The following is a 25922-nucleotide window of genomic DNA, read 5'->3' on the forward strand; positions in this document are numbered from 1 at the left end:
GTCTCATTTTGTTGAATTATAATGAAGGCGAAAATTGGGTCCAAGCCTCGTTGTTCAGCTGTATTGTACTCCGAAAGCCATAAGTAGTAGACTGCTTATCATTCCTTTAGAGTGAATCTTCTCCCGAGATTTATCGTAGCTCCCGGGCCATCCGATTCACTGCTTGCGTGCCCTCCGTCCTACGGTTGCCAGTTCATGATTAACGGCCAATTTAAACGTCCCTCGTCTTCTATTCTTTCTTGTTTTGCGTCACCCAGCCATTTAATCACTTTGGACAGGATGTTGTTGTCGATTGTTTGGAGTTCTGAAAGAGTTCGGAAGTATGAAAACGGATGAATCCTGTCTCCCTATCCTCCATGGTACGTTACGTCCCGAGGCGGTTTGGCGCGCTTCGATGGTCAGTCACCCTGGATGGCGGGGTACAGCGTTTTCGTTCAAGGACACCGAGTCAAAAAAGCACAACCTCTTCCTCATCTCTCTCTCTCTCTCTCTCTCTCTCTCTCTCTCTCTCTCTCTCTCTCTCTCTCCTTCCTTCCGAATATGAACGGAGAATTAACATTCTTGTTTTAGATGAAAACTCTAATGAATTCCAATGGTAGTTTTAAAGATAAACAGTTTTCCTAGTAGTTCCACGATAAGTTAATGCTCAGTAGTAATATGCAAACCACTTGTTCACTTGTAAAGTACTAAATAGTCTAGTATGCGTCATTCAATTCCTTTTTTATTCAATTTATCAACAACTGTATATAAAATCATTACTAAATTACTTTTATAACCAAAGTTTGACGACAGAAATTCTCTCTCTCTCTCTCTCTCTCTCTCTCTCTCTCTCTCTCTCTCTCTCTCTCTCTCTCTAACATTCTATAACACGTGATGCAGTCTACCTTGCATTTAATTCTCATGACCTACAGTATGTTCATATCTATGAAGGTATTTCTGAAGACACCATGTCGTCTGCTCTACGCTCGGTCTAGCGGTGTTAGTTCGAGGCTAGCGGACGCTGTCTTGAGGTTTAAGGACAGGCCAAGAGGGAAGATTATCACCAGATATCTTCAGAAAGAACCATCCTTATGTTAAAAGGATCGTGTTTGGTTAAAACTTTGAAATGACTTAAAAAGAGAAAAGAAATATACTTTTTTTTTTTTTTTAGAAATACAGGAAGTTTAGTTTTGTATTTTCTTGCAGTGGTATCGTTTCTTTTCGTGAAGTGTTAGGGGAGTGATGGGGCCTTTTGTTCGTTCGTGAATGGAGTGTTATGTTTCCGTGGTTTGTGTGTGTGTGTATGAGAGAGAGAGAGAGAGAGAGAGAGAGAGAGAGAGAGAGAGAGAGAGAGAGAGAGAGAGAGAGAGAGAGCTCAAATCTACTTAGGATGTGAGCTACAGTAGTATCAACAGACAAGATTTAATTTTGTTTGTATGGACCCTTAAATTCATAGACCAATGTTAGATTACAGCATAAACAAAATGTTTGATAACTTGACAGGTTTCCTTCCTCTGTGACAGCCTACATCAGCATTATAAACTATGTGATTATAAAATGTCTTTATAAAATGTAAAATAAACACTTCGCAGTCATTCTAAAGAGATCAGAAAAATCATTTCGATCTGTAGATCTATGATTTTCTAAACCTAGATTTCCTTTCCCTCACTAAGCTGTTTACTAGACCAAGGAGGTAGGCTCGGTCCACCCCACCCCTCCAGACCCCATCCACATCGCTTAATCTTAATCGTAATCACTCCGGTCAGGAATATAAACACAAATGACCACTGGATGACTCATATTCCCGATGGAGACTTTCGATATATAAAAATGAAGAAATAAATAGGATAAAAAACTAGAAACGAGACGTCACGTTCGCTCTGATTAGTCATGCTTCTAAAATGATTCTGTAAGAACTGTTGCGGCGATAGTACGTGCCATTTCTCGAGGGAATGTCTGTGATAAGTTTTCTTATATCAGCAGACAGCAGGAGGACTCTGCCTGTGCTTTAACATCTCTAGGGAACATCCGTGATGAGTTTTCTTATGTTAACAAACAACATGGGGTTCTGTCTGCGCTTTCACTCGTGAGTTTCGACCAAGATCGTCCGTTGATACAAACGATGGTGGAGTAACTGATTTCCACTTGTTTTGCATGAAGCTCTGAATGATAGTATACTTTTTTTAGAAGAAGAATGACTTCTCATTCTTTCTTGCATTTGTTTGATCGTATTCTTGCATGAGTGTGTTTATTTAAATATTTATTTATTTATTTATTTATTTATTTATTTATTTATTTACATTAACGTAGTCTGACCATTCTGAATTCTCTTATCGAATTAGGACCATATTCCTTACATATCCTACAGCGAAGAATGAGGTGCAGATGTACGATGCATTGTTAGATTATTCCAAAAAATTTGAATGTAAATCGTACTCAAAACTCTCTCTCTCTCTCTCTCTCTCTCTCTCTCTCTCTCTCTCTCTCTCTCTCTCTCTCTCTCTCTCTCTCTCTCAGTAGCTTCATTAAGAATACGAGTACAATGACGCGTATAATTTCTTCTTGTTAACCATATCTGCACACGCATATAAAATTATGTTTTGACAACATTCGCTTAATATCAATTTTCTTTTGAAGTCTGCGTTGGTTTGAAAAGTCCAGAGGTTCACACCCGGCCTCTTATAGCTTTCAGCACCTTACCACACCTGCAGACCGCCCTCAGTCAATGGTCCGTGCTGGCATATGGCCAGTTTAGTCTAAAATCAACCAAACAACAGAGAACTGAGAAAAATTCACTCAATTTTCGGTATTTTTCACAATATATATATATATATATATATATATATATATATATATATATATATATATATATATATATATATATATATATATATATATATATATATATATATATATATATATATATATATATATATATATATTATATAAATGGACCTCTTGTGGCGTAAATGGACCAGAATTCAGTTTTTAGTGTAAAAAGAACTCAAAGCAATACATTCAATGGCTTTTTTTGGGTCTAGGTTATTTTTTTGTTAAAGGGTAGTTGTTTTCGTTGCAGTGAATTGGGTGGCGCTTTTGAACGTTGGTTCTCCCGTCATGGTGCTTTTGTGTTAAGCAACACAACACTGAGTATGGTTAGTGTTTAGGAAGTAAAGTCAATAACTTATATGACAGAATAAGTAGCTGAAAATTACTTTATATTTATTAATCTTACAGCTGTCGTTGAATCACAGAATTAGCAAAAAAAAAAAATCTTTAAAATCGGGTTGACTCAGCTGACATAGAGATAGCTAACTTTATCTTTTTTTATCTCTTTTTATTTATTTTTCTTTTCTTTTTTTAAAGAGTACATTCTTAACGACGTATTAAGGATGACAGTCATCTCTTCTCCCACTTAAACAAAATGATTTATTCATGAGAAGAAACACTTTCTTTAAGATGGAATAACCTTTTTGTTTCTCAGTTTTTTTTTTTTTTTTTTTTTGCGTGTTATGTAATGCAAGCCCCGGCCCCCTCTGTGTGTGTGTGTGTCTTAATCCTTTTTGTCGCAGAACAAGAGAAAATATTGCATATCCTTTCACAGTTAACATGGTAAATGTTGTAGATTAACTGATTCCTAACCCCTCTCTCTCTCTCTCTCTCTCTCTCTCTCTCTCTCTCTCTCTCTCTCTCTCTCTCTCTCTCTCTCTTGGTTTATTCTTAAATTCCAGTTGTATGCATTGTCATATATTTCAAGTAATTTCATTCTATGCACACATGATTATGTAACTATGATAACACATAAATTTAGAAAAAGAGACTGACTTAAACTGATGGCAATGCAAGTGAGGCATTGTGGGTAACCGCGGTTGGAGAGGCGTTTAGAAGCTGACTAGAGTGTGTAAGGTATGTCCAGAAGATGGAAAGGTCGTTGGTGTGGTTTGAAGGAAGAGGAAAGGAGGTACTGTGACTGTAGGAATTTTAAAGTTTAACTGAGCCTAGTATATCTAGTATGGTGTTATGAAGTTTTTTTTAATTGTAAAAGTACGAAAGGCAAATGAAGGATACGTAGGGGAAGAGCAGTGTCATTTTAAACAAAGGTTACGTGATTTTAAAGAAATTTAACTGTGTGGGGGATATATGTGAGCCTAATGACTGCCCTCAAATATCTGAAGTTGTATTTTCCTCGCCTACGTCTGAAGAAGGGAAGGGGTGACGAAGGAAGGGGGATGGGGTGTGTGTGTGTGTGGTGAGGCTTTTAGGGTGTCTAGGAGCTGTGGTGGGGGAATGGAGTGGAAAGAAGAAGGGGGTCAGAAAGGGGTGGCATGTTTAAAGTGCTTCGTCATCGCTCTTGGCGCGCCCTGTCTTTTGCACTTCCACTCTTTCATGATGAAGACGGCATTGCGGCACGTGTGGATATTTTTTCACGTTTATTTAACATCCCTCAATCTCAGTTTATAAATGGAGATTTCTTCCTCCCTCTGTTAAATCCCTTATCAAATCACTAAGGAATTCTTAGAATTCATCCACGAGTGGTACTAGGCGCATGGACTTGATGGTAGGCGCATACTTGTTACGTAACTTCAATATGATATTCAGTGACCAAACTCTCTCTCTCTCTCTCTCTCTCTCTCTCTCTCTCTCTCTCTCTCTCTCTCTCTCTCTCTCTCTAGAACTTAACTGATATGTTATTTTTGCTTTACGCCCTTTGTCAAGACCTGTCTACTTCATATTCAGTATCGTTGATATTTCACCATTTTATTCAAAGCTTGATGCCGTCTGGATGTTGTCAGTGTTTCGACCCTTTTGTAGACCCTGACTTTGGCTTCCTTTTAAAATATTAAAATTCTAACTTCCGTTTATACTCATCTTTCATCAGCATGTTCATATGTTAATACATTGTTTAACAGGAAGATGAACTGTCATTGTCTCAACAAAGAATCGAAACCACGATTATTTATTTTAATTTTCATATTAAGACGTTTCGAATTTTATTTAATTCAGACTCCTAACGCACCTTTAATGTTATTTACAAACGATAGTAATTTCTTTGTTTGCTTCAGATGTATTGGTTGGAGATGGCCTTGAGATCCCGTGGCGAACTTCACCACAGACTTGCAACGAGTTCCTAGATACCGGACTTTCGTCACCATAACACACAACATTGTAGCACATATTTCCCTTTTCTCTCTCTCTCTCTCTCTCTCTCTCTCTCTCTCTCTCTCTCTCTCTCTCTCTCTCTCTCTCTCTCTCTCTCTATAATTCGCAGGTGACTTTCAACTGGAGCAATAATAAACTTTACATTCCTTTCTTCAGGAGGGTTGGTCTATCACGTCTTTTAGCTGAGAACGCCCTCGCCAGAGTAACACCATTGTTTATTAAATACTTTTATGGATTGCGATTCATTTTTATGCCAAACCTGCAAGAAATTCAATGTCAGAATAAATCAACATAATTATTCAGCTGGAAGTTGCCAAAAGGATAATGCTCTTTTTACACTTATGTGAAAATCCCATAGAACTGATCCCATAATACTATAATTATAAAATGTAAACATATTGTTTCCTAAATCCTCTATGAGTGCATTAACACAGTTCACAAAATAAAAAACACTGATTTAAACTCAGCCCTATACACTCTTGACCTCATTCTGCACCAGATGTTCGAAGGCGAATTAAAAGAGAAACTAGATGATATCGTTTAACTGGTTAATGTCCGTTGCCCCTCCTTGGTTGATACGGTTATCTGAGATAATCCTAGACAGCTGTTCCTGACCTGTAGACTTACCCCAGAAGCCATGACCTTCGTATGCATTAAGGTAGTTGTATACCCCTTTAATTCTAATCTTAGTTGTTTGTAAAACAGTGTCTTCTTTGTAGTTCTTTTGTAGTTTGCTTGATAATGCTCTAGGACAAAGGCTAAAGATCTGTTACTCTCTCTCTCTCTCTCTCTCTCTCTCTCTCTCTCTCTCTCTCTCTCTCTCTCTCTCTCTCTCTATATATATATATATATATATATATATATATATATATATATATATATATATATATATATATATATATATATATATATATAGATAGATAGATAGATAGATAGATAGATAGATTAAGATTTAGTTTATATATATATATATATATATATATATATATATATATATATATATATATATATATATATATATATATATATAGATAAATAGATAGATAGACAGATTAAGCGAAGCAGTTTCCCGTAAACGGTGGTTCCAGAGAAAAAGGAAGCAATGGTCACTGCCCCATTTACACTTTAAGTGCTGGATCATGGATGAGCACTGAGCAGCACCTTGAGCAGAAAACTCACTAAATTAGCCGCTTCATACGTCAACATAGAAGGTTCATCAGCAATACATCGAAACTCACTACACACAGTGAACCATTCACGTCTGTCGTCCACATATTCTCTCTTCCTGGTTATCTGTCTAGCAGTTTCTGGTTCTTTTCACAAACCTATTGTCCTCCATTCTTTCCACATGAACAAACCATCTCCAAACATTCAGATACATCTTTTCACCCACACCAACTTTTTGCCACTTCTAAAAAGCTCTTCGTTGGGTGAGTCGGTAGAGCTGCGGACTGGTACTCGCTGGGGCGGAGTTCGATTCCCCGGCCGGCTGATGAGGAGTTAGAGGAATTTATTTCTGGTGATAGAAATTCATTTCTCGCTATAATGTGGTTCGGATTCCACAATAAGCTGTAGGTCCCGTTGCTAAGTAACCAATTGGTTCTTAGCCACGTAAAATAAGTCTAATCCTTCGGGCCAGCCCTAGGAGAGCTGTTAATCAGCTCAGTGGTTTGGTAAAACTAAGGTATACTTAACTTTTTTCTAAATATCTCTGCATTTCTCACCCTTCCATTCCTTCCTGAGCCACATAAAGTGCGCAAGAGCTCATCTCAACAGCTCCATCCTTTGTTCTTTTCTTTCTTCAAAGTGTGTGTGTGTGTGTGTATGTGTGTGTGTATATGTGTGTGTGTGATTAGTAGCGGCCATTAATGCCTGTAATGTGCTCTGCTAAGTAAACCGTTGGTCCTACTCCCCCTGGAGAGTTTTGATAGTATTCTTCATCACTGTTATATGATTGAGAGATTCACAATTCCTTTCTGACGTATACAATATTATACAGCATTGGCCATTCGGCTCCTCTCTACAGGAGCTAGTGCTGGTCTTCATTATATGTTAAGGTAGCAAAATTTTCTTAGAGACTTTTTGCAGGAGGGACAATGACCACCTCTTATCTTTTATTCCTCCGATTCTTCCTTAAATTCTGTCATTTGCAAATCTGTTGTAGATTATAATTACACATTATTGATCCCTATCATTAACATTAGTCTAGCTATTAGAGTTCACTACTTTATTAAGGGTGCACTCCTCTGACATGCAGCACTGAATCCCAGTATTGGTTATGAGCTGCTGAGTCTAATCTAGTTTTTTTTTTTTTTTTGGAAGACCAATTTCAGCTACCATATATAGAAGTTGAATTTACAATTCGTAAGAGTTAATACGACTGAGCACTTGTAGGTATTACTTCATTTTCTTTGAGTAGTCAGGTATACTATACCGACAGGTTTTAGGCATACAGAGTTAAAAACTGCCATTCCTCTTTTTTCATACAAATAATCTTGAAGGAGAGCACGCACAGAAAATAATACAAGATCTCGATACTACCTGTCACTCAGAACAGAGAGATAAACCGTTATCAGTTATATGTATGACAGCTTTGGGTGCTTCAAAATGACTCTTTGTTCTGCCACATTCACGTACACACGAGGCAGTATCACGTATTCTTTATGTGATTGGCAGAAGAAAACCCCTCTGATGAAACAAAGATACTTCATTATACAAGATATGAATATTTTTTCAAGCCACATATCAGGAATGTTGAAAGGTGCACCATTTGGTCCAGTTAACCTTCCCGAAATTCATGGTGATGGTCTAAGCAATGGATGCGTTCATAAACCAGAAACTTGAACATGATAGGCAACTGGAACAAAAGGCAACTAGGCACGCAACTTTCCGCTGTTCCAATAAGTATTCTAGATTGGCCACATTTGGACAAAAACATCGAAACCCCGGGATAGTAACGTCAGTGCACCTCGTGCGGTGCACTGTAGGCAGTACTTAAGGTTCTTTGCAGCGTGCCTTCGGCCCCTAGGTGCAAACCCTTTCATTTCTTTCACTGTACCTCCTTTCATATTATCTTTCCTCCATCTTACTTTCCGCCCTCTCCTAACAATTGTTTCATAGCACAACTGCGAGGTTTTTCTCCTGTTACACCTTTCAAACCTTTTACTGTCAATTTCCGCTTCAGCGCTGAAAGACCTCATAGGTCCCAGACAGTGCTTGGCCTTTGGCCTAATTTCTACATTCAATTCGATTTTATTCAATAATATCTAAAATAGTCCTAGAACTTCCAAAATCCTCTCATCCCGACAAAAACCTAGCCGACAATCTCGATAGGAATGAAAGCCAGTTAGAACAAACAGAGGAATGTTAGTAAGGATGGCAGAAGGATGGAAGTTGCTGAATCCTACAGGTATTTAGGAGTAATTATACTAGTTGAAGGATGAGAAAAGAGGTAAATCGCAGATTCCTTGAAGCACGGAAGGCAGCAGGCTCTTTGCGAAAGGTGTGAAAGGAAAAAGAAGTGAAGTAACCTTACTTTTTATAGAAGCGAAGTACAGATCTTGAATGCAAATGAGAGAATGAAGGTGGAAACTATCCTGATCTACAAATGGTTTACATGATATGATGATTAAGAAACAACGAAAACTAACGAAACAAGTAAAAAATGCACTTTAGTTTCTTCGGCGCAATCGAGTTTTCTGTACAGCGTATAATCAAGGCCACCGAAAACAGAGCTATCTTTTGGTGGTCTCGATATAATGCTGCATGAGCCGGGGCCCATGAAACTTGAACCACGGCCCGGTGGTAGCCTATCCTATATCGTTACCAGAAGCACGACCATGGCTAACTTTAACCTTAAATTAAATAAAAACTAATGAGGCTAGAGTGCTGCAATTTGCTATATATTTGATGATTGGAGGGTGAATGATCAGCATACCAATTTGCAGCCCTCTAGCCTCAGTAGTTTTTAAGATCTGAGGGGGGACAGAAAAAGTGTGGACAAAAAAAAGTAAGGACAGAATAAGATGTGGATGGACAGACAAAGCCGGCACAATAGTTTTCTTTTACTAAAAAATTAAAATATGTGAACAGAGCGACTACAGGACGACAAACTGGTAAAAACTGTATAAAATTGACAAGTTTTGTGTCGGAGGAGGAGAGGGACGCAAAGAAAGGCAGGCTGAAAGGGTTTGGAAGAGATATAGAAATGTAAAACAGAATCGAGCTTCTCCGTTTTTGTAAAAGGGGTCAACGTTTGATTATGAGCCTTCTGTGTCAGTATATGAAGAATGATTATGTTGTGGATGTTCACTACAGGGTGTTCATCCTAGACTCAGCAGTTAAAACATGAAAGGGACAGTGACTATATGAATGTGTGTGTCTGTGCGTGAGAGAGAGAGAGAGAGAGAGAGAGAGAGAGAGAGAGAGAGAGAGAGAGAGAGAGAGAGAGAGAGAGAGAGAGAGCTTTTGAACAAGAAAGGAAATTCAAGGAACAAGAAAATATGCACTGCCCACGTATTCATCCATTCTCTCTCTCTCTCTCTCTCTCTCTCTCTCTCTCTGCTTCGCCTGTTCATAGATCCCTTCCTACGAAAGAAACTTCTTTCTGCAGACGTAGAAACGATATTTGTGCAATCTTTCACTAGAACCGCTGACATACTATTGTCATAAACTGTTTATTTTCGTTTAAATGCGCAGTATTGCCAGCTCGTGGAGGCCTGTTCTTCCAAGATAACAGGAAATAACTGTACGAGTGGGGTTGGTCAAATGCAAAGAATGCAGTATGGCTAGACCGGCCCCAACCTGTCTCGGGCTTAACTTAGCTCTAATGATTTCAGTTTATTCTCGATTTCACCGTCACCCCTCTCGACGGAGCATTAAATATACACCTAAGACTAAATTTTCTGTAAGTTGTGCGTGAAGAACCGAAGTTATCCAAATTTATTTTCGCCTTCGTGAGCGGCAACTTGGAGGCGGCCATCTTGGTTAGATCATCGTTTCAAGAGTCGGCTGCAATAAAGAAAATATTTACGTGATCTATTTAATATTATACATCTTTCATTTTACAAGCAGTGGAATCACGAAGAATTTTTACTTTATGAAATAACGCTTATGATTTAGAATAACAGAAACATGTAGTCTTATTTATATTAGTATTACCTACAGACTTACATGCAAAACACTGCTTCAAAGAAAATGAATTGTAGTATACGAGACAACAACGGTCGACGTGCGTAAATGAAAACAAAAAAATAAGTTGGTAATTTATAAATGAAAGTGACTCGCGTATGCATTCCTAAAATTATAACAAAAATAAAAGCGTAAAAACAAAATATATGGAGAAAAGGAGAATATTTGAAGTTGGCGGGGATGCAAAAGAAGCATTCGATGTACCTCCTCCTCCACAAGAGCCGTCCCCACCCCCTCCCTCGGCAGCACCAACTCTGCCTCAGTTGTCACTAACCGAGCAGAAGGGACTACCGTCATGGCACCGCCTTTGGAGGAGATTCTCAACAAACTTTTAGTGGCTGACAATGCCGTCATCCAGGAGGTAAGATGGAAAAGCCATTCTTCAGTCTGCCGTCCTCAATTGACGCTAGATTCGGCTCGAAAGAGAACCGAAGTGAGGGAGATATGAGAGGCTAAATAAAGGTAAACAAGTAGCGTGTTTGTGGCCGGGGCCGAGAGAGTGAGAGGGATTTCACGTGGTAGAGTAAACACGCTTCGGGACCCCACAGATGGGCCTTTGCCACGCCTTCTTTCACCATGGCATATTCTGCACCGCTCCTGGTCGTGTTCGGTGCAGGAGGACTTCTTTTGCCTCGTCCGGCAGAATGAACTTTGTACCCCGTTCGAGGAATTATCCTGTGGAGGAATTCTGCCGCCGCGACCTTTACCGGGACCGAGTCGACCCCTAAGCTAGACCTACCCTGACGAAGGATCCCGATGGAACCGCAGATTTAGGTCCGTAGGGTTTTAATTCTAAGGCCTGTCGTAGGTTTCCCTAAGAATTTGACCTCGTTTGAGGAATTATCTGGGGAAGGAATTTCACCGCCACCTTTATGGAACCAAGTCTACCCTAAGGTAGACCTCCTGTGAGGAAGGTTCCACAGGTTTGGGCCTACAATATTTTAATTCTAAGGCCTGTCATAAATTTGAGTAAATCTAAGTAACATTGTCGGTCAGTTATTATTAACCTAATATATATACCCAACATGGTTTGGAACCCTTTGGGAACGCGGAGTTTTGGGCGGGGGAAACATAGGTAGAAAGACTGGACCGCCAAGTGTAGTTATGGAATGGTTCCATGCATGCGCAAGTCATTAGGAAGCCATATGTTCAAGAAAGGATTGGCTAAGGAAACCTATTATAAAATGAAATATACTAGCTTAACATACCCCATCCTAACCTAACCTAGCAGGCCATGCTACCCAGCAGGGGGCGGAGCCCCTCGGACCCCTCAGTGAAGGAAACGCCACTTTTTGCTAAAAGGCCCCCTGTAACGCTGCATGCATGATAGCATTCCTGGATGGCCAGCTACAACACAATAACTTCTGAGGTTAATTTTAGTTTACCAACAAAAAATAATGGTAAATTTTTGATAAGCAACCAAAATACTGTAGGAAAAATCAATATCCAAAATAATATCCTATGAGGAGCTATTGCTTAGTTCTACCAAAGTTTGCCTAAGTCATGTAGGTCTAGAGTAGATTAACCCAATTGTTTAAGGTAACAGTTACCCTAAACTAATACTTAAGCTTGAGCTTGGTCCAGTCTAGATTAGGCCTATAGCCTAACCTATCCTTAGACCCAGAGGTGCAGGGGTAGGTCACCTTAAATTATGGGCCTAGGTAGGTTAGCCATAACTGCTACATGTTATTTCCCACTAGGGTGTTCCACAGTTGAAAAGATACACCAGACTATAGGTTAGGGGTTGATTAGGCCTCTGGTAGGGAAATGCCAAAGTGATTGTTCTGTACCAATGAAAATGATAGTAATCTGAAAACAGTTAAACAGTAACAAAAATAACGTATGTTTCTTTGTATTGAATATATATCAGTTAGTAGTTAGGCTATGGTAAAACTACTGCAAGAGTTAGGTGGCTAGGCAAGACTAATTGGTAAAATTTTATAAGTTGCCAATAACACCACGTAACCCAGGGGTGTTTACTGGTTACAATTTTGCCATATTAGTTATGGAGAGCGCGGGGTGCTGATGCTGTTTTACCTTATAAGTCGTAATTTGATGTAGAGCTCTTTTCAAAAATGTAGGTTACAATTTCATATCGTGTATTGGCAACTTATAAACTAATACTGACTAATTTGCTTACCGACCTAACTTGGGTCATGGCTTAGACCTAACCCCATGTTGTGATAATTGATAGTAGGCTAAGCGACAGAAATTATCAAGTTAATGGAACCTCATCTTTGCTGACAATGCATTTAGCCTAATGATTGTAGTGGTAGTGGGTGGTTGGGAGTTCACGACACCATATGCCAAACAAATATTGCATGCCATGGTAGTCTAAATCACAATGTCAATATGTAAATCTTGGTTTCTACCCCTGTGTGGCTGTACTGCCCTATTATTTCACTTATTAAAGGAGGTAAATTCTTACTTTTTAATTAGGCTATTACAGCTCAATTGATTGTTTTCTTCTTAACTTAAACATCACTAAAGCTGTAGGCCAGGAGAATTCAGCATGGCAAACAGAGAGGCTGTGAAGCTATGAAACACTTGTATCCAAACTTCAGAACTCTTTGAAATATAATCTTCTCAGTCAGCCCATCAGCATGTCATTTTGTTTGTCATCGTGACTCCTAGACAGTTGAATGGAATTCACACTTCATTCAAAAGTAGATGGTTATGTTTTGATTTGCAACTTCTTGGTAATTCTACAGAAAAGCTCCACAGGTTCCTGTGATTAGTACAGTGTTTCCTCAACTAATGGTGCCACCGACTTACAGTGATTCGATCTTAGGGCACTTTTACATTGCCGTAACTTGATGTTGCATCAAGGTACGGTTCTAACAGCAGGAATAGGCATCAAGTTAACGGAGCTTACAGCGCTGTAACTTGATGCAACTTCAAGTTACGGTGCCGTTAAAGCGTCAACAACAGAGAAAAATCAACTCATGGCAGAAATCAACTCACGGCACAGCGCTGGAACGGATCCCCCTCCATAAGTCGAGGATGCAGTGTACCAGCCCCCCTGGGGGTGAATGCAGAAACATAAACAAATTACATCACTTATACTGTATTATATACAACCTTTTCTATATTTAAAAAGTGTTATTAATAAATGATAAATCCATACAGAGCTCCTCTGTAGAATTGCCAAAATTCTCTTACATGGCTGAAGCCATTTCAGTCGAAGCTGGTATAAAGGTAGAGACCCTCATGTATAAATGTTAGTGATGGGTAATCTTTGGTGTGTCACTGATTCAACATGTCAGTTCTTTAGTCAAACTGTGTAGCTATTGTAACATCTTGCATTAATGTACTGTATGTGGAGGTGGGCAGTCTTGAGTTGTTTCTTGATCAGCATGTCATGATTACCTTATCACAAATCTTCTTTCATGACTGACAGGATGTTAGTCAAACTTTGTATGTGCATGAAGATAGGTCATTAGCGTATTTCCTCCATTGGATTTTACAAAACAGAATGCATTGAAGGCAGTTTGGTTAGGGATCAGTAGGGGATAAGCATTGCTTTTGTAATAATTTCAGCATGCCTTTGTCTTATAGCCTTTTGTGCACATGTAATCGAGGAATAAACTGAAAGGTCACAAATCTGAATGGTGAACTTTCTCAAGATAGACTAAGTATGTAAAAAATGTAAAGATACCATAATTGCAAATTACACTGGATAATAACAAACTTAATTAGTAGCCCCTTGTAGGGAGTTAGTGTAGTGCCATCAGTGCACCTCACACAGTGCACTGTAGGCATCACTTACGGTTCTTTGCAGCGTCTTTTCAGCCCCCAGCTGAAACCTTTTTTTATTTCTCTTGACTATACCTCCGTTCATATTCTCTTTCTTCCATCTAACTGCCCACTCTCTCCTAGTAAATGTTTCAACTTCATTCTTAGCGAATGACCTTGGACTTAAATTTTGTTTTAACATAGTCTATCCTAATAAGGACAAAACTGGATATGATACATAATAGCTAAAGAACAATAAGTAAAAGCCAGATATTGACAAAGTTTGTGGGTTCCCCTCAAGCAATGTTGCCCAAACTAAGAAATGTGGAAGTATATAGTTTCCAAAACCCATATACGAGTATGTTTTATTTGTTCTCTTCTGGTGAATACAAATTCTGATGCATGTAGTTCATTGGTGTTTCTTGTAGGGACACAAGTGGAGCTCCATGAAGTTTGGGCCATCCACTAACCATTTTATCCCAAAATATATGCTGTATATTTCTGTGTATAAGATGGCCTTTAGGTTAAGACGAGGTCGAAAATGAAGGAAAATTTTCATGAATTTATCTCATACCTGTAGTATAAGGCAACTGCTAAATTACAAAACCATCTGTGTATAGGCCAGCCTTTGGTTATGTATAGATGATATTATAAATGCTGTTTTACTTACTGAATCCTTAGAGATTCAAAAATGAAATAACAAAACCAATTTTTTATCATGTTTTTCCTACACACATCGCCTAAAAGGGAAACCATTGTTTTGTTTAGGTTTCATCACCAATCACAAACAACCCTTAACAACATTATGATAATGCATGATAATTATCATACATAAATATTGTTCGTATAACTGAATTTGTTCTAAACTGGTGCATATAATCGAAAATTGTTTACACACGTCTAAAAGGGAAAGCATTGTTTTGTGTACGTTTCATCGCCAGTCACCAACAAGCCCTAACAACAATACGATAATGTACGATAATTATCGGTCATAATTATTGTTCGTGTGACTGAATTGTTCTAAACGGTTGTGTGTAATTGTTCTAAACGGTTGTGTGTAATCCAAAATTGTGTTATTTGCCACCAAAATGAAAATTGTGTTATTTGCCACCAAAATGAAAATGAATTTTTAATGAAAAATTAATGTTATCCTAAATATTGTTACTACCGTAGTTACACAATCATTAAAATTTCTGAAAGGGTTTCAAAAGATAAAGGTTGCTGTGAGCGCAGCCATAACTCATTGTTTACATTTTCTTAGCTGGGCACGCATAGATAAAGGTTGATTTCATTGATGTGGAATTATTCCTCGAATATGCCAATTATATATAAGGTAAAAATTGTTTTGTTACCTTTATTAGCAATTTATTTCATAATGTGAATATTTTCATGTATGTCAGTGGTTATCACACCAAGGCCGAGGCTAGCCAATTGATAAACATCACTGAGAATTCTATGTTTGAATTTTAGAATGGTAGTATAAGACGACCCCCAATTTTTGGGGGTGAATTTTAGGATTTAAAGGTCTTCTTATATTTAAATATACGGTGATTATCCCTATTTAGCAAAGGACTTCACCTAAGGGCAACAGAAAAATTTTAGTGATAATCCTTCATTCTCAGAGCTCTGAAACACAAAGGTGCTTTTTCACCACTGCTTGATCATATAACTGACGAGTAACTGTGAAACTTGCTGTCGCAAGTGTGTTTCCTCCAGCATAGTGAATTCTAGGGAGGCCTCAAAAAGTAAATGCACTATCAGCTAATGGGAGATTTCATTGGCATAAAGTATATGTTATATCCCATGACAATGGAAAGATGGTTCATAAGGTATTTAGCTCAGTATAGAATGAGAATTAGTTTTTTTTTTTTTTCCATGTTTAAGGAAGTATAATAGAAGAGGCAGAAAAACTTGAGAGATAAAATGACAGTTAGTGTATACAGTAAACCCCCCGTATTCACTGGGGATGTGTACCCCCCCCCTTTCCCCACGAATAGCTAAAAGCAGCAAATACTTAGAACCCTTCCGAAAACACTTAGAACTGCTTATTTTGATAGTTTAAACACACAAAACAAACTAAAAATGCTTAACAGGTATTATCCTACTTATGGTGGGGTTAGGTTCCAAAAACCCATCGTTTGTTGGAAAAAACGTAAGAAATACCAAAACATATCTCGAACATAGCCTAGCTTGCACTAGGGTATTCGAGTTCCCCTTGCTGGGTGAGCGGGTTCCGTTCTCAATTACCACTCTGTTGGTCGCGAGTTCAAATCTCCGACCGGCCAGTGAAGAACAAGAGGAATTTGTTTCTGGTGATAGAAATTCATTTCTCACTATAATGTGGTTCGGATTCCACAATAAGCTGTAGGTCCCGTTGCTAGGTAACCAATTGGTTCTGAGCCACGTAAAAATAAATCTAATCCTTCGGGCCAGCCCTAGGAGAGCTGTTAATCAGCTCAGTGGTCTGGTCAAACTAAGATATACTTAACTTTTTTAACTAGGGTATTCATTACCATGTACTGTACTGTACAGTAGACATATATGGTAGCCTAGCCTGCACTATAAAATATACTCTTTACGTACACAGTTTAGTAATTATTAATATCAGGTAATTTTGGAGGTTCATGCAAAGTGACTTATGATAATTCAATACAAAGACAATTTGAATATCAAACAAGAATTAGCTTAGCCTACACTATGGTATATTGTATACGTACACGGTAGCGTAGCCTACATTATACTGTACTGTACTCAATATTTGCATATCATATTATACAAAATCAACATAATGAATATGCATCTTTTCCATGGATCTTTTAAAATGTTATGCCTTAATTCACGGTATCCAATAATATTGTATATATTCTTATATTGCTTTTGTATAAAAAATTGCGTTCATAGCGATCATTATTTTGGTTTGGAAATATTTACCGGTGTTTATTTCGCCGCATTTAACTCGGTTCAGAGCACTTTTCTTGCTCCTAGTTAGCATAAATGAATCTGTAGAGTCTAGATACTTTATTTATATGGGGCAAGGTTATTTTTCGCTGTGAAATTAATTTATCTATTTTCGTTAATAGATGACGATTGATGATGGCCATTTGGTGGCGTTTGTTTTGTGTAAAAAAATTCAAGATTCCGTTCGCTATTTTCTCTTGACTTCATCATAATACGAGCTTTACGTATTTATCGTTTATCGGCATAAAAATAACAGTAATGTGTCCCATTTTAATTATGATCGAGTTTCATCCATGTTGCCGATGCACGGTAATTTACAGTATAGTCATTAGCAGCTTCAGCATTGTTTTCTCAGCTTCAGCTACAGCTTGCAGCTTAAATTTAGCAGTATATTTCCTTGACGATCTTTTATCCATACCGAATAAGGGTATAATGTAAAAACATATCAGTCCTATTCTACTTAACGTCATTTGTGCCATAACCTACGATAATTGTTTATTACCATATGATGGTTGAAATAGAGGTAAAAGGCTGTTGTTATCCGATTCAGTTATAAGCAAAACAGCAGTTTCTTGTCCAGTTGTTTATGGCTGTACACATATACACAAGTATAACGTTACTAAAAATACATTTATCATTCTCTTACTTTTTTAACTAGAAGATGGGGTAAAGAGATGGAGGAAAAGTTGTCTATTATAATTTGGTCTCTCTCACTGCCTGATTACGCTGCTGCCTGCGCCCGCGCGAAATTTAAAAATATTTTATAAATAATATTGTTGTATTGGTATTAATTGCTTACCCCATTGCAAAATCGAATTATCGTCAGGTGAATTATCGTAACTCGAGCATTACCTGAGTATTTTAATAGTTTTATCACAAAAAGTGCATTTAGTCATGAAAGTGAGATGAAAATACAGTATTTTAGTGAATATTTCTCAGTGAAAAATACCGCGAATGGGCGAATTTTCCGCAAATAATCAGTAGATACGTTCCAAAGAGAAAACCATGAATACGTGAGTCCACGAATCATGAGAACGTGAATACGGGGGTTTACTGTATTGTTTCCAAATAATGTACATTTGTAAATTGTAGTGTAAGATTATTACAAAATATTGTGTCTCTTGGACAAAGTAGCACATGAACAAGATGAATTTTTTTTTTTGTACCAAAGTGTATTTGTCATACTAACTCATTGATTATAGATAGCCTTACATTGGTGCAAACAGCTCTCTAGCTACACCAATTTATTTAGAGCCAGAAGACGAAGACCTCACTGCAAATGCTTAGATTGCTAGCTGTGCACTTCCATTAACCAGTATCCTTCCATGCAACTCCAGTTTGTTTACGTATTACATATATTCTAAGTTGCTCTTCCTTTCACGACCTGGACAAGTTGATGCATCTGGAGAGCCTTCTGATATGAAAGACAGTTTATGATCAGTGAATGAGCATGAAAACCACATTTTATTTAGTAAAAAGATAATGGTTGGTCTAAGTTGGTGAAGATTTATGGACAAAATAATTTCAAATGAAATCAATTTGGTCATGAAATTAGGCCAGATATTCAAGTTGAGGGTTGCCTCCAGTTAGTTTTGATGTTTCGAAATGCAATGTTGTAAATGGTGTAAGGAATTATTGAAGTTTTTTATGTCTAAATTTTCTTTTGTATAATAAAAGTTGTATATTTTTAACAGGGCAGCAGAGAACTGGGGGAAGTGCTTAAACAACCAGGCGTTGTTGGGGAACTATGCCGTGTAATGGGAACATCAACGTCCACTCAAATTAGACAGTATGCCGCTGTGATTCTCCGTAAGCGTCTTGCCAAGTCACGTCACTGGTCCAAGCTTGAGCCAGATGTCTGCAATGGGTCAGTGATATCTGTTGTTTAAGGTTATTTGTTTTTACTATTGAAAGTATATTTTGTGATACTCTCATTCCCTTACTCTGAGAGTTGAGGTTCAGCTCTTTTGGTTAGTTTTTGTTGATTGTTGCTCCTGTAATTATTACATATATCTGACTATTTATGTAAAATTAATCTTCAGTATTCATTTGTTACAGCATCAAGGAGGGTGTTCTTCAAGCATTAATTCAGGAGCCAGAAAGTAGTGTCAGGAATTCCATTGCTCAGTTTGTAGGTGTAATAGCTCGTCATGAATTACCAGCGGGAAAATGGGATGCTCTCCTACAGTTTGTCCAACAAATGGTTCAGTCCCAAAGCCTTCAGGAGCGACAGGTATGAAGTTTGAGTAATTACTGCAGCTTAGTTGAAGGCTTTAAGGCATGTTACCCAAGTAGATCCATCTTAAATAGTACAGTAATACCTCAAACATTCGCCAGGTTAGGTTCCAGAACCCGTTGTGGATCAGGAGGAATCACAAATGTTTGGTACGAGTCACTAAAAATGCTACACTGTAAATGCTTATTTTTTTGTTTAACAGCTAAATATGACCCAAATCATGCTCCTAAAGCACTTTAATTTTATTAAAAAGTTAGCTTAATACATTACCTTTAAAAAAATGGTTGACATAAAAAAAAGAGTACAGTATAGTCTAATGGGTATTTGCCACACTAGCTCATCTAGAGTATGGTATACTGTTACTCCTATACCAATTCATTAGCTGCCGATTTCTTTCACACTCAGTAAGGTAGAACCAAGTAACGAATGGGACTGTAAACTTAATGACTGACATGTTCTTAGTCATAGTCAGGAAGGTAAACTTCATATCTCACAGAAGTCATATAACAAAGGTGCAATTCAGTAAAATAAAGAAAACATTCAAGTACTTTACGCAGATCTGTGAAAAAATCGTAGATGCAAATTAGTTAGGTTCCAATGAGAATTTTGTGAATCCAGAAATGTGAATGCACGGGGTATGACTAGACCTTATTTGCCATTTGTATAATTTTCAAATGTTACGTTTTGAAATATTTTTATGTATTTTTGATTGTTTTTGTAATACTGAAAAAATCAGTTATTTCTGTTAATCAAAATGTTGTTGCAGTATGTTGTTACTTTCAAACTTCAATAAGCACTTCTGTGTGTCCTGCCATAGAATAAGTAATTTGACAGTAGTTGGGTAATGTTCTAACTATATTTGAGAAGCATGAAAAGACACTAAGTATCTTGCAACCTGTAAATTGGCAGTGGGTATAAAAATCCTTAGGTAAAGTGAAAACTTCAGTGATGGAAGCTCAGTGAAATTGAATGCAGTGACAAATAGGAAAGTTGTAGTTGTTGTTAAGATTTTGAGCAGGTGGTATAATGAAATATGAACTTAATGTGTACATAAGGTTAGGCATGGAGAAACAAAGGTGATGATGTGACATGGAAACACAAATTCTGGTAGATACCAAGCAAGATTAGATAAAATGGACTATAGTACATCAAGTATACTTGGTCAAAAGAGGGTGAAGCAGAATGCAAAACTTGATTTCCTCATTATGCGAATTGGCATTTAGAGACCTCCTTGTGAATCTTTAGAAGAAGGCTGTATATGAGAAACATATCTAATAATAAGTCACAGCAATTTTGTAATTATTGCTAGGAAATAACATCTGAAAATATTAAGACAATGTGACACATCTATCCTCACGTGTTGCCAAATTTGCATTTACCTAAGGGGATGGTGAGGAGGAAAACAATTATATTTTTGAGTCAGTAGCCCCTGGCCTATCCTTTCATTAAAGGATGTCCCTACTCTACTGTCGAGACAAACTTTGGCAGTACTGTAAGTAAAATAAAATAAAAAATCCTCCCAAACAAAAACATAAAAACAAGCATTACAAATAAAAGAAAAAGATGTAGATTATGAGAAGCATATTCCAAAATTATGAATTGTATGATGTAATATTATTATTCCGTAAAAGAAAGAAAGTTAACTGGAATTAGTTAATATTTAAATTTGATTTAATTTTGCTTACATACAATATATTCACATCTGATAATAACTTCATTTTCAAAAGAGGCATGAACTCTAAACTCTACAATTTATATGAAAAAGAAAATGAGGAAATACCACAGAGGATTATAAGAGACCAAGATCAAAGGAAAGGGTATCTGTAATCCATGAGTTTCCTTTGAGAAACAGAAATATGTCAAGTGTAAGGTGATTGGGGACCCACTTTTTGATTGACTTCGTCGGACCACCTATAGGCTTAATGGCCCAGGGTGAAATAATAGACGTGGAGGCAAGATGAAAAGCAATTTTATGACTTGGGTGTGTGATTTACTCATAAAGGGAATAAGTTAATGAATAGAAAGTTAATTTAGAAGAGACCAAGGAAAATGAATGAAAGGTCAGAGGCAGAAAGAAGTGGGTCTTAGGGATGCTGCTAAGAACTTGTATTGCTGTCTACTTTGCCATGATGCAACACTTTTCTAGATGATAGGAGGTTACAGCTTGAGGAGTAAGCCATCCAAAGAACTAGATTGGTGTCAAGCCACAAATTGAAGATGGTGAACATGACTAGTAAGCCCAAGGAGAAGTTTTTAACATATAGTAGAAAACAGAAACACAGTCAGTCAAGCCACAAATTGAAGATGGTGAACAAGACTATTAAACCCTAGAAGTTGTCAACATTCAGCGGAAAACAGAAACACAAAGGCAGTCAGTGGTGAACTGATCAGACTATGAAAACTAAATAAAAAAAAGAGATAGCATCAGGAGAGCAAGGAAGGAGTATTGCAGCAAGAATATACCAAAGGAAAAGGGTTGCAATACTTTGTGAAGAGTTGTCATTTTGTAAGAGGCTCTAGTTCATTGTTTTGGCAGTGTATTTGATGGGTAACTTAACTGTGATATTTTGATATTTCAGCTCGGTGTGTATGTTGTCAGTGTTGTAAGTGGTGTTGCAGGAGATCAGCTTATGCCTCATTTGAAGCCCCTTTTACATTTGTTTGCTACAACGCTAGAAGATACATCAAACCCAACAGCATTTCATACTATTCAGGCCATGACTAATTTTGCCCCTCTTGTGGATCAAGATAACATGGTAAGATAAGAAAGTTTGGTTCATACATTCAGGTTTATTTCAGTGTCTCAATAAGTCTTGTAATTCAAGTATTGTTGTCTGTACACAGTAGAATCGGTGATAACTTACTTATGGGTCCTGTTAAGTAAGTTTGTAGATGAGTCAGGGCTTACCTTGTGCTTTGTAATAACTTTTGAAATAAACTTTTTTTGTCTTCCAAACCCTCTTGAAGGTTCTATTGTAGTGTCTAGACAAATGTTCATTGGACGATAGTTGCTGTAATGAGTATATGTTTTACTAATATTTTATTATGTATACTATGTGTTATTAAAAAGAGTGAGATAGTTTCAACTGTTGAAATACTTTTCTTTATTCCAGACGGAATTCCAGGCATTGTTACCAAAGGTTTTGGTTGCAATAAAAGCACTTATATTAAGTGACGAGGATGAAGCTGCAGAAGCCATGGAACTTTTTGATGTTCTTGCCGAGTGTGAGGTAAAGCATAACAAAAATTTTAGAAGTAGTAATAATGATTGTCATTATTTGGTACATTAACCAGACTTGTAAGATTTTGTATCTGTTTTCAGTCATCAATTCTGTTAAAAGACAACATTTTTTTGTAGTTACAACTGCTCATTAATAATAAACATGGTACTGAATTGCAATAGAAAATACTGTACTTGGAACTGTACACTCTAGTCTTGTGAATTACAGAACTAAAATTCTTGGTGAACACTGCCCATTTGGGAAAGGAAATTTTAAGATTTTTTATAGTTTTGGTATGAAATTTTACTTTATTCCTTTCAATAGTGAATGGTTAACAATTTAAATTCTTTTGCCTTATTTTGTTATAATTCACTAGTCCTTGATGTTTGAGCTGGAACTGCCTTGATGCCAGACTACCAGAGGTGTGGTTTCTCTCTCTTTCTCTCTCTCCAATAGATCACTAGGAAACCCTTGGCATTTTCATCTAGACTCTTATTGATTTGATGAGTCAATATAACCAATTATAACCAGCCTTCCTGTAATAAAACTTGCCATCCAGGAATGGTACACACATATGATGTACCCATCTGTACAATATAAAAAAAAATAAAGTTTCATGTATAAACAGCATGCTATTGATTATGCACAACAAAGGAACCACAGTGGTCCAGCTTAACTACTTATTAATATTATAGTGATAAATCCCTCAGTATTTTCTACTGAACTGTTTATAACCTGTTTCATGTCAAGATTACTGAAAAAGGCTCACACCAAAGTACATAAATTTAGTTTTCAGTAATTCTAGAACTGCCAAGCAAACCTGTATTTCTGTTGTCCTGAAAATTCCTGCCAAGTAAAACTTGCTAAGGAGTGTATAGTTTGGATGAGTGCCATGAGAATCCAGCGTAGTGTAGGCTTTTCTAAGAGGCCCTCAGTTGCCCCTTCAGTCCAAAGTTGAATTCCCTTTGTCGTTACCTCCGTCACCTTCTGTTCATTTTATTAAACCTGGTACTAGTAGTAAATTTTTCTTTTTTCAAACTGAAAAAGAATCCTGTGTAATTTGTGTTGGAGCTCCTAAACACATTGAGTTATGTATGGTAGTTACTTGGTAACAAAGCATAGACGTCTACTTATGACTCACATAGCAGTTTTAGCTAACATAATTTCTCCATGGTATTTCTTTTAGCATTTCAAAATCACAAATTAAATGTAGAGATCATCTTTACAATATTTTAAGAAAATTATATCATTTACAGGTGGCCCTGTTAGTACCTCATCTACGACCAGTAATTGAACTATGCTTGGAAGTTACTAGGAACACAGCCCTTGGTGATACAGTGAGAGTAAAAGCTATCACTTTCTTAGGATATATTACTAGGTTGAAGAAAAAGGTAAGGAAAGTTTATGTTTTTTTTTTTTTTTTTTTATTTTTTTTTTTGTAATAGCTTTATGGGCATTTGTTATAACTAAAATATTAATTCAAGGTATTCATTGCAATGGTATGCTTATGATGTTTTAAATTTTGTATTACTAAGTCTTTTAACTGGAAATTGTTGATTAACCTCTGATGACTCATTTAGCAACTACAGTAGTTAACTGAGGTTCGACACCCCAGGAAGAAGCTTTTAAGTTTAGCAATTGTTCCCTACTGTAGGTTAAATTATCATTACCAGGTTGGAACACCCATGGGGAAGTACCCTACTCTGGTCACATGATAACTGGATGTGCATATATCTTTAATATTTTCATATCTGGTCTCCACTACTGTACAACATGCCCTTCTATGTAATTTTATCAATTATTTTTTTCCCCAACTGTCATGCAATTTCCTTTATTATTCTCCCTCCACAAGAATTCTGTTCTCTCAAGGTTTTGTTAATCAGCAGCACAATCAAATGAAAATTAATCTAAACTGTTGAAATTGCATTCCTTCTGTTACTTTTAGGGAAGATTTTATTATTACAATAGCTTATTTAGATCATATATTAACAGGCCAGCTAAAAAATACAGTGTTAAGAACACCTGTAGACCGGGCAAACTAGTGTTGGCCAGTTTAAAAAAAAAAACATTAATAGAAAGATGATGATATGCTAATGCACATGGTGTAAGAAAAAAATTCAAAAAAATTTCCTGTACCTTCCACAGGAAGTTGAAAGCGAATATTTCCAAGACACTTACAAAAATATACGTTTTTCCAAATTATACATGTTTTTTACAGTAATTGTTTTATTTTATTTAGTAAAATTGCAATTACAGCTCACACAATATTATAACAGATAAGAACTAAAATGAGTAACAAGTTCTGAGTATGTTTATAATAAAATATTTACAAATGTAATGAGATGGGGAGATGCAGTACCTTTTCATGAATTAATTATACATATTTTTTCTTGTTTCTTTGTGCTTTAGTGTACAAAATTACAAATATAGCGGGCATACTGTTGTAAAATATAAGAACTAAAACCAAGCAATCCCTTGGTATATTTGAATAAATATATAAAAGACACCCTTGGATGGGGTGGCGCAGTACATTCACCCATAAAATCTCAAGTCACTTTGATCTCCCTCTATCTTGTACTGAGGTACTATTGTTACCATAAGGGTTGCCTTAAGCCATTTATTTGCCATTCAAGAGATTTGAACATTATTCCCACAAAATTCGTTCAAACTGTATGGTGCGAAATATTAATTCTCACCTGAGGTGAACCGGATTGAACATTTAGAGCTGCTATTATGCCTCACATGATGATGCTTGGCCAGTAAGAGTTAAACATGGTTACTAATATCAGGGAATATGTGTTTAGGTTGTAAAGCACTTTTTCATTATTTTATCTGGAGACCAGTAAAAGCAGAAAGCCTAATGCTTATTTGTGCACTTAACACCTTTTTAGCACATTCACACACCTGAGTCAATGAAAATTTTATATAAAGTACTTTTTCATATTTTATCTGGAGACCAGTAAAAACAGAAAGCATAATGCTTATTTGTAAACTGAGCACATTTTTAGCATATTCACACACCTGAGCCAATGAAAATTTTATTGTCCTGATGAGTCTAAAATTGCCTATGATGAAATGTGCTTTTCCTAATTAAATCAGAAGACGTTTTAAACTGCAAATGAATTACATGACCCATAGAGGCTGGTTTGTATGTAGCTGTTTTTCCTTAAAAAGCTTTTACAGTGTTTTGGTAAGTATAATGAAACATCATTTTATCATAAAAATGTCATTTTTTTATCCCAGTGGTAACTTGTTCATATAAGAAACAAACCCTCGGTCTTAATATTACTGGAATCCAGTAAAATCAATAAAATTGATATGTCTAACTAGTGGCATCTGCCTATCATGAACCCACACCCAAGCAGTGACATCATCAATGAGATGAGTTCTTGAAAGAAATTTTTGCTTGATGTATTTTGAGAAGGATACATTCAGAAATGAAA

The 25922-nt window shown here is 36.8% G+C and overlaps 1 protein-coding gene across 2 annotated transcripts in view; it reads left to right on the forward strand.

The window, feature by feature from the left end:
• Positions 1-9701: 9701 nt before the first annotated feature.
• Positions 9702-25922, forward strand: part of LOC136829487 (importin-4-like) — a 33393-nt gene continuing 17172 nt past the window's right edge. Inside the window, exons 1-6 of one of the 2 annotated variants that reach the window (XM_067088228.1) lie at positions 9702-10690; positions 18717-18889; positions 19081-19255; positions 21838-22014; positions 22372-22488; positions 23736-23870. In XM_067088228.1, the coding sequence (XP_066944329.1) occupies positions 10625-10690; positions 18717-18889; positions 19081-19255; positions 21838-22014; positions 22372-22488; positions 23736-23870 (843 nt within the window). In that variant the 5' untranslated portion in view covers positions 9702-10624. The remainder of the gene's footprint in view (positions 10691-18716; positions 18890-19080; positions 19256-21837; positions 22015-22371; positions 22489-23735; positions 23871-25922) is intronic. The other variant, XM_067088230.1, reaches the window with a different exon arrangement.

The sequence above is a fragment of the Macrobrachium rosenbergii genome, chromosome 44 (genome assembly GCF_040412425.1).
Source record: "Macrobrachium rosenbergii isolate ZJJX-2024 chromosome 44, ASM4041242v1, whole genome shotgun sequence".
Lineage (NCBI taxonomy): Eukaryota > Metazoa > Arthropoda > Malacostraca > Decapoda > Palaemonidae > Macrobrachium > Macrobrachium rosenbergii.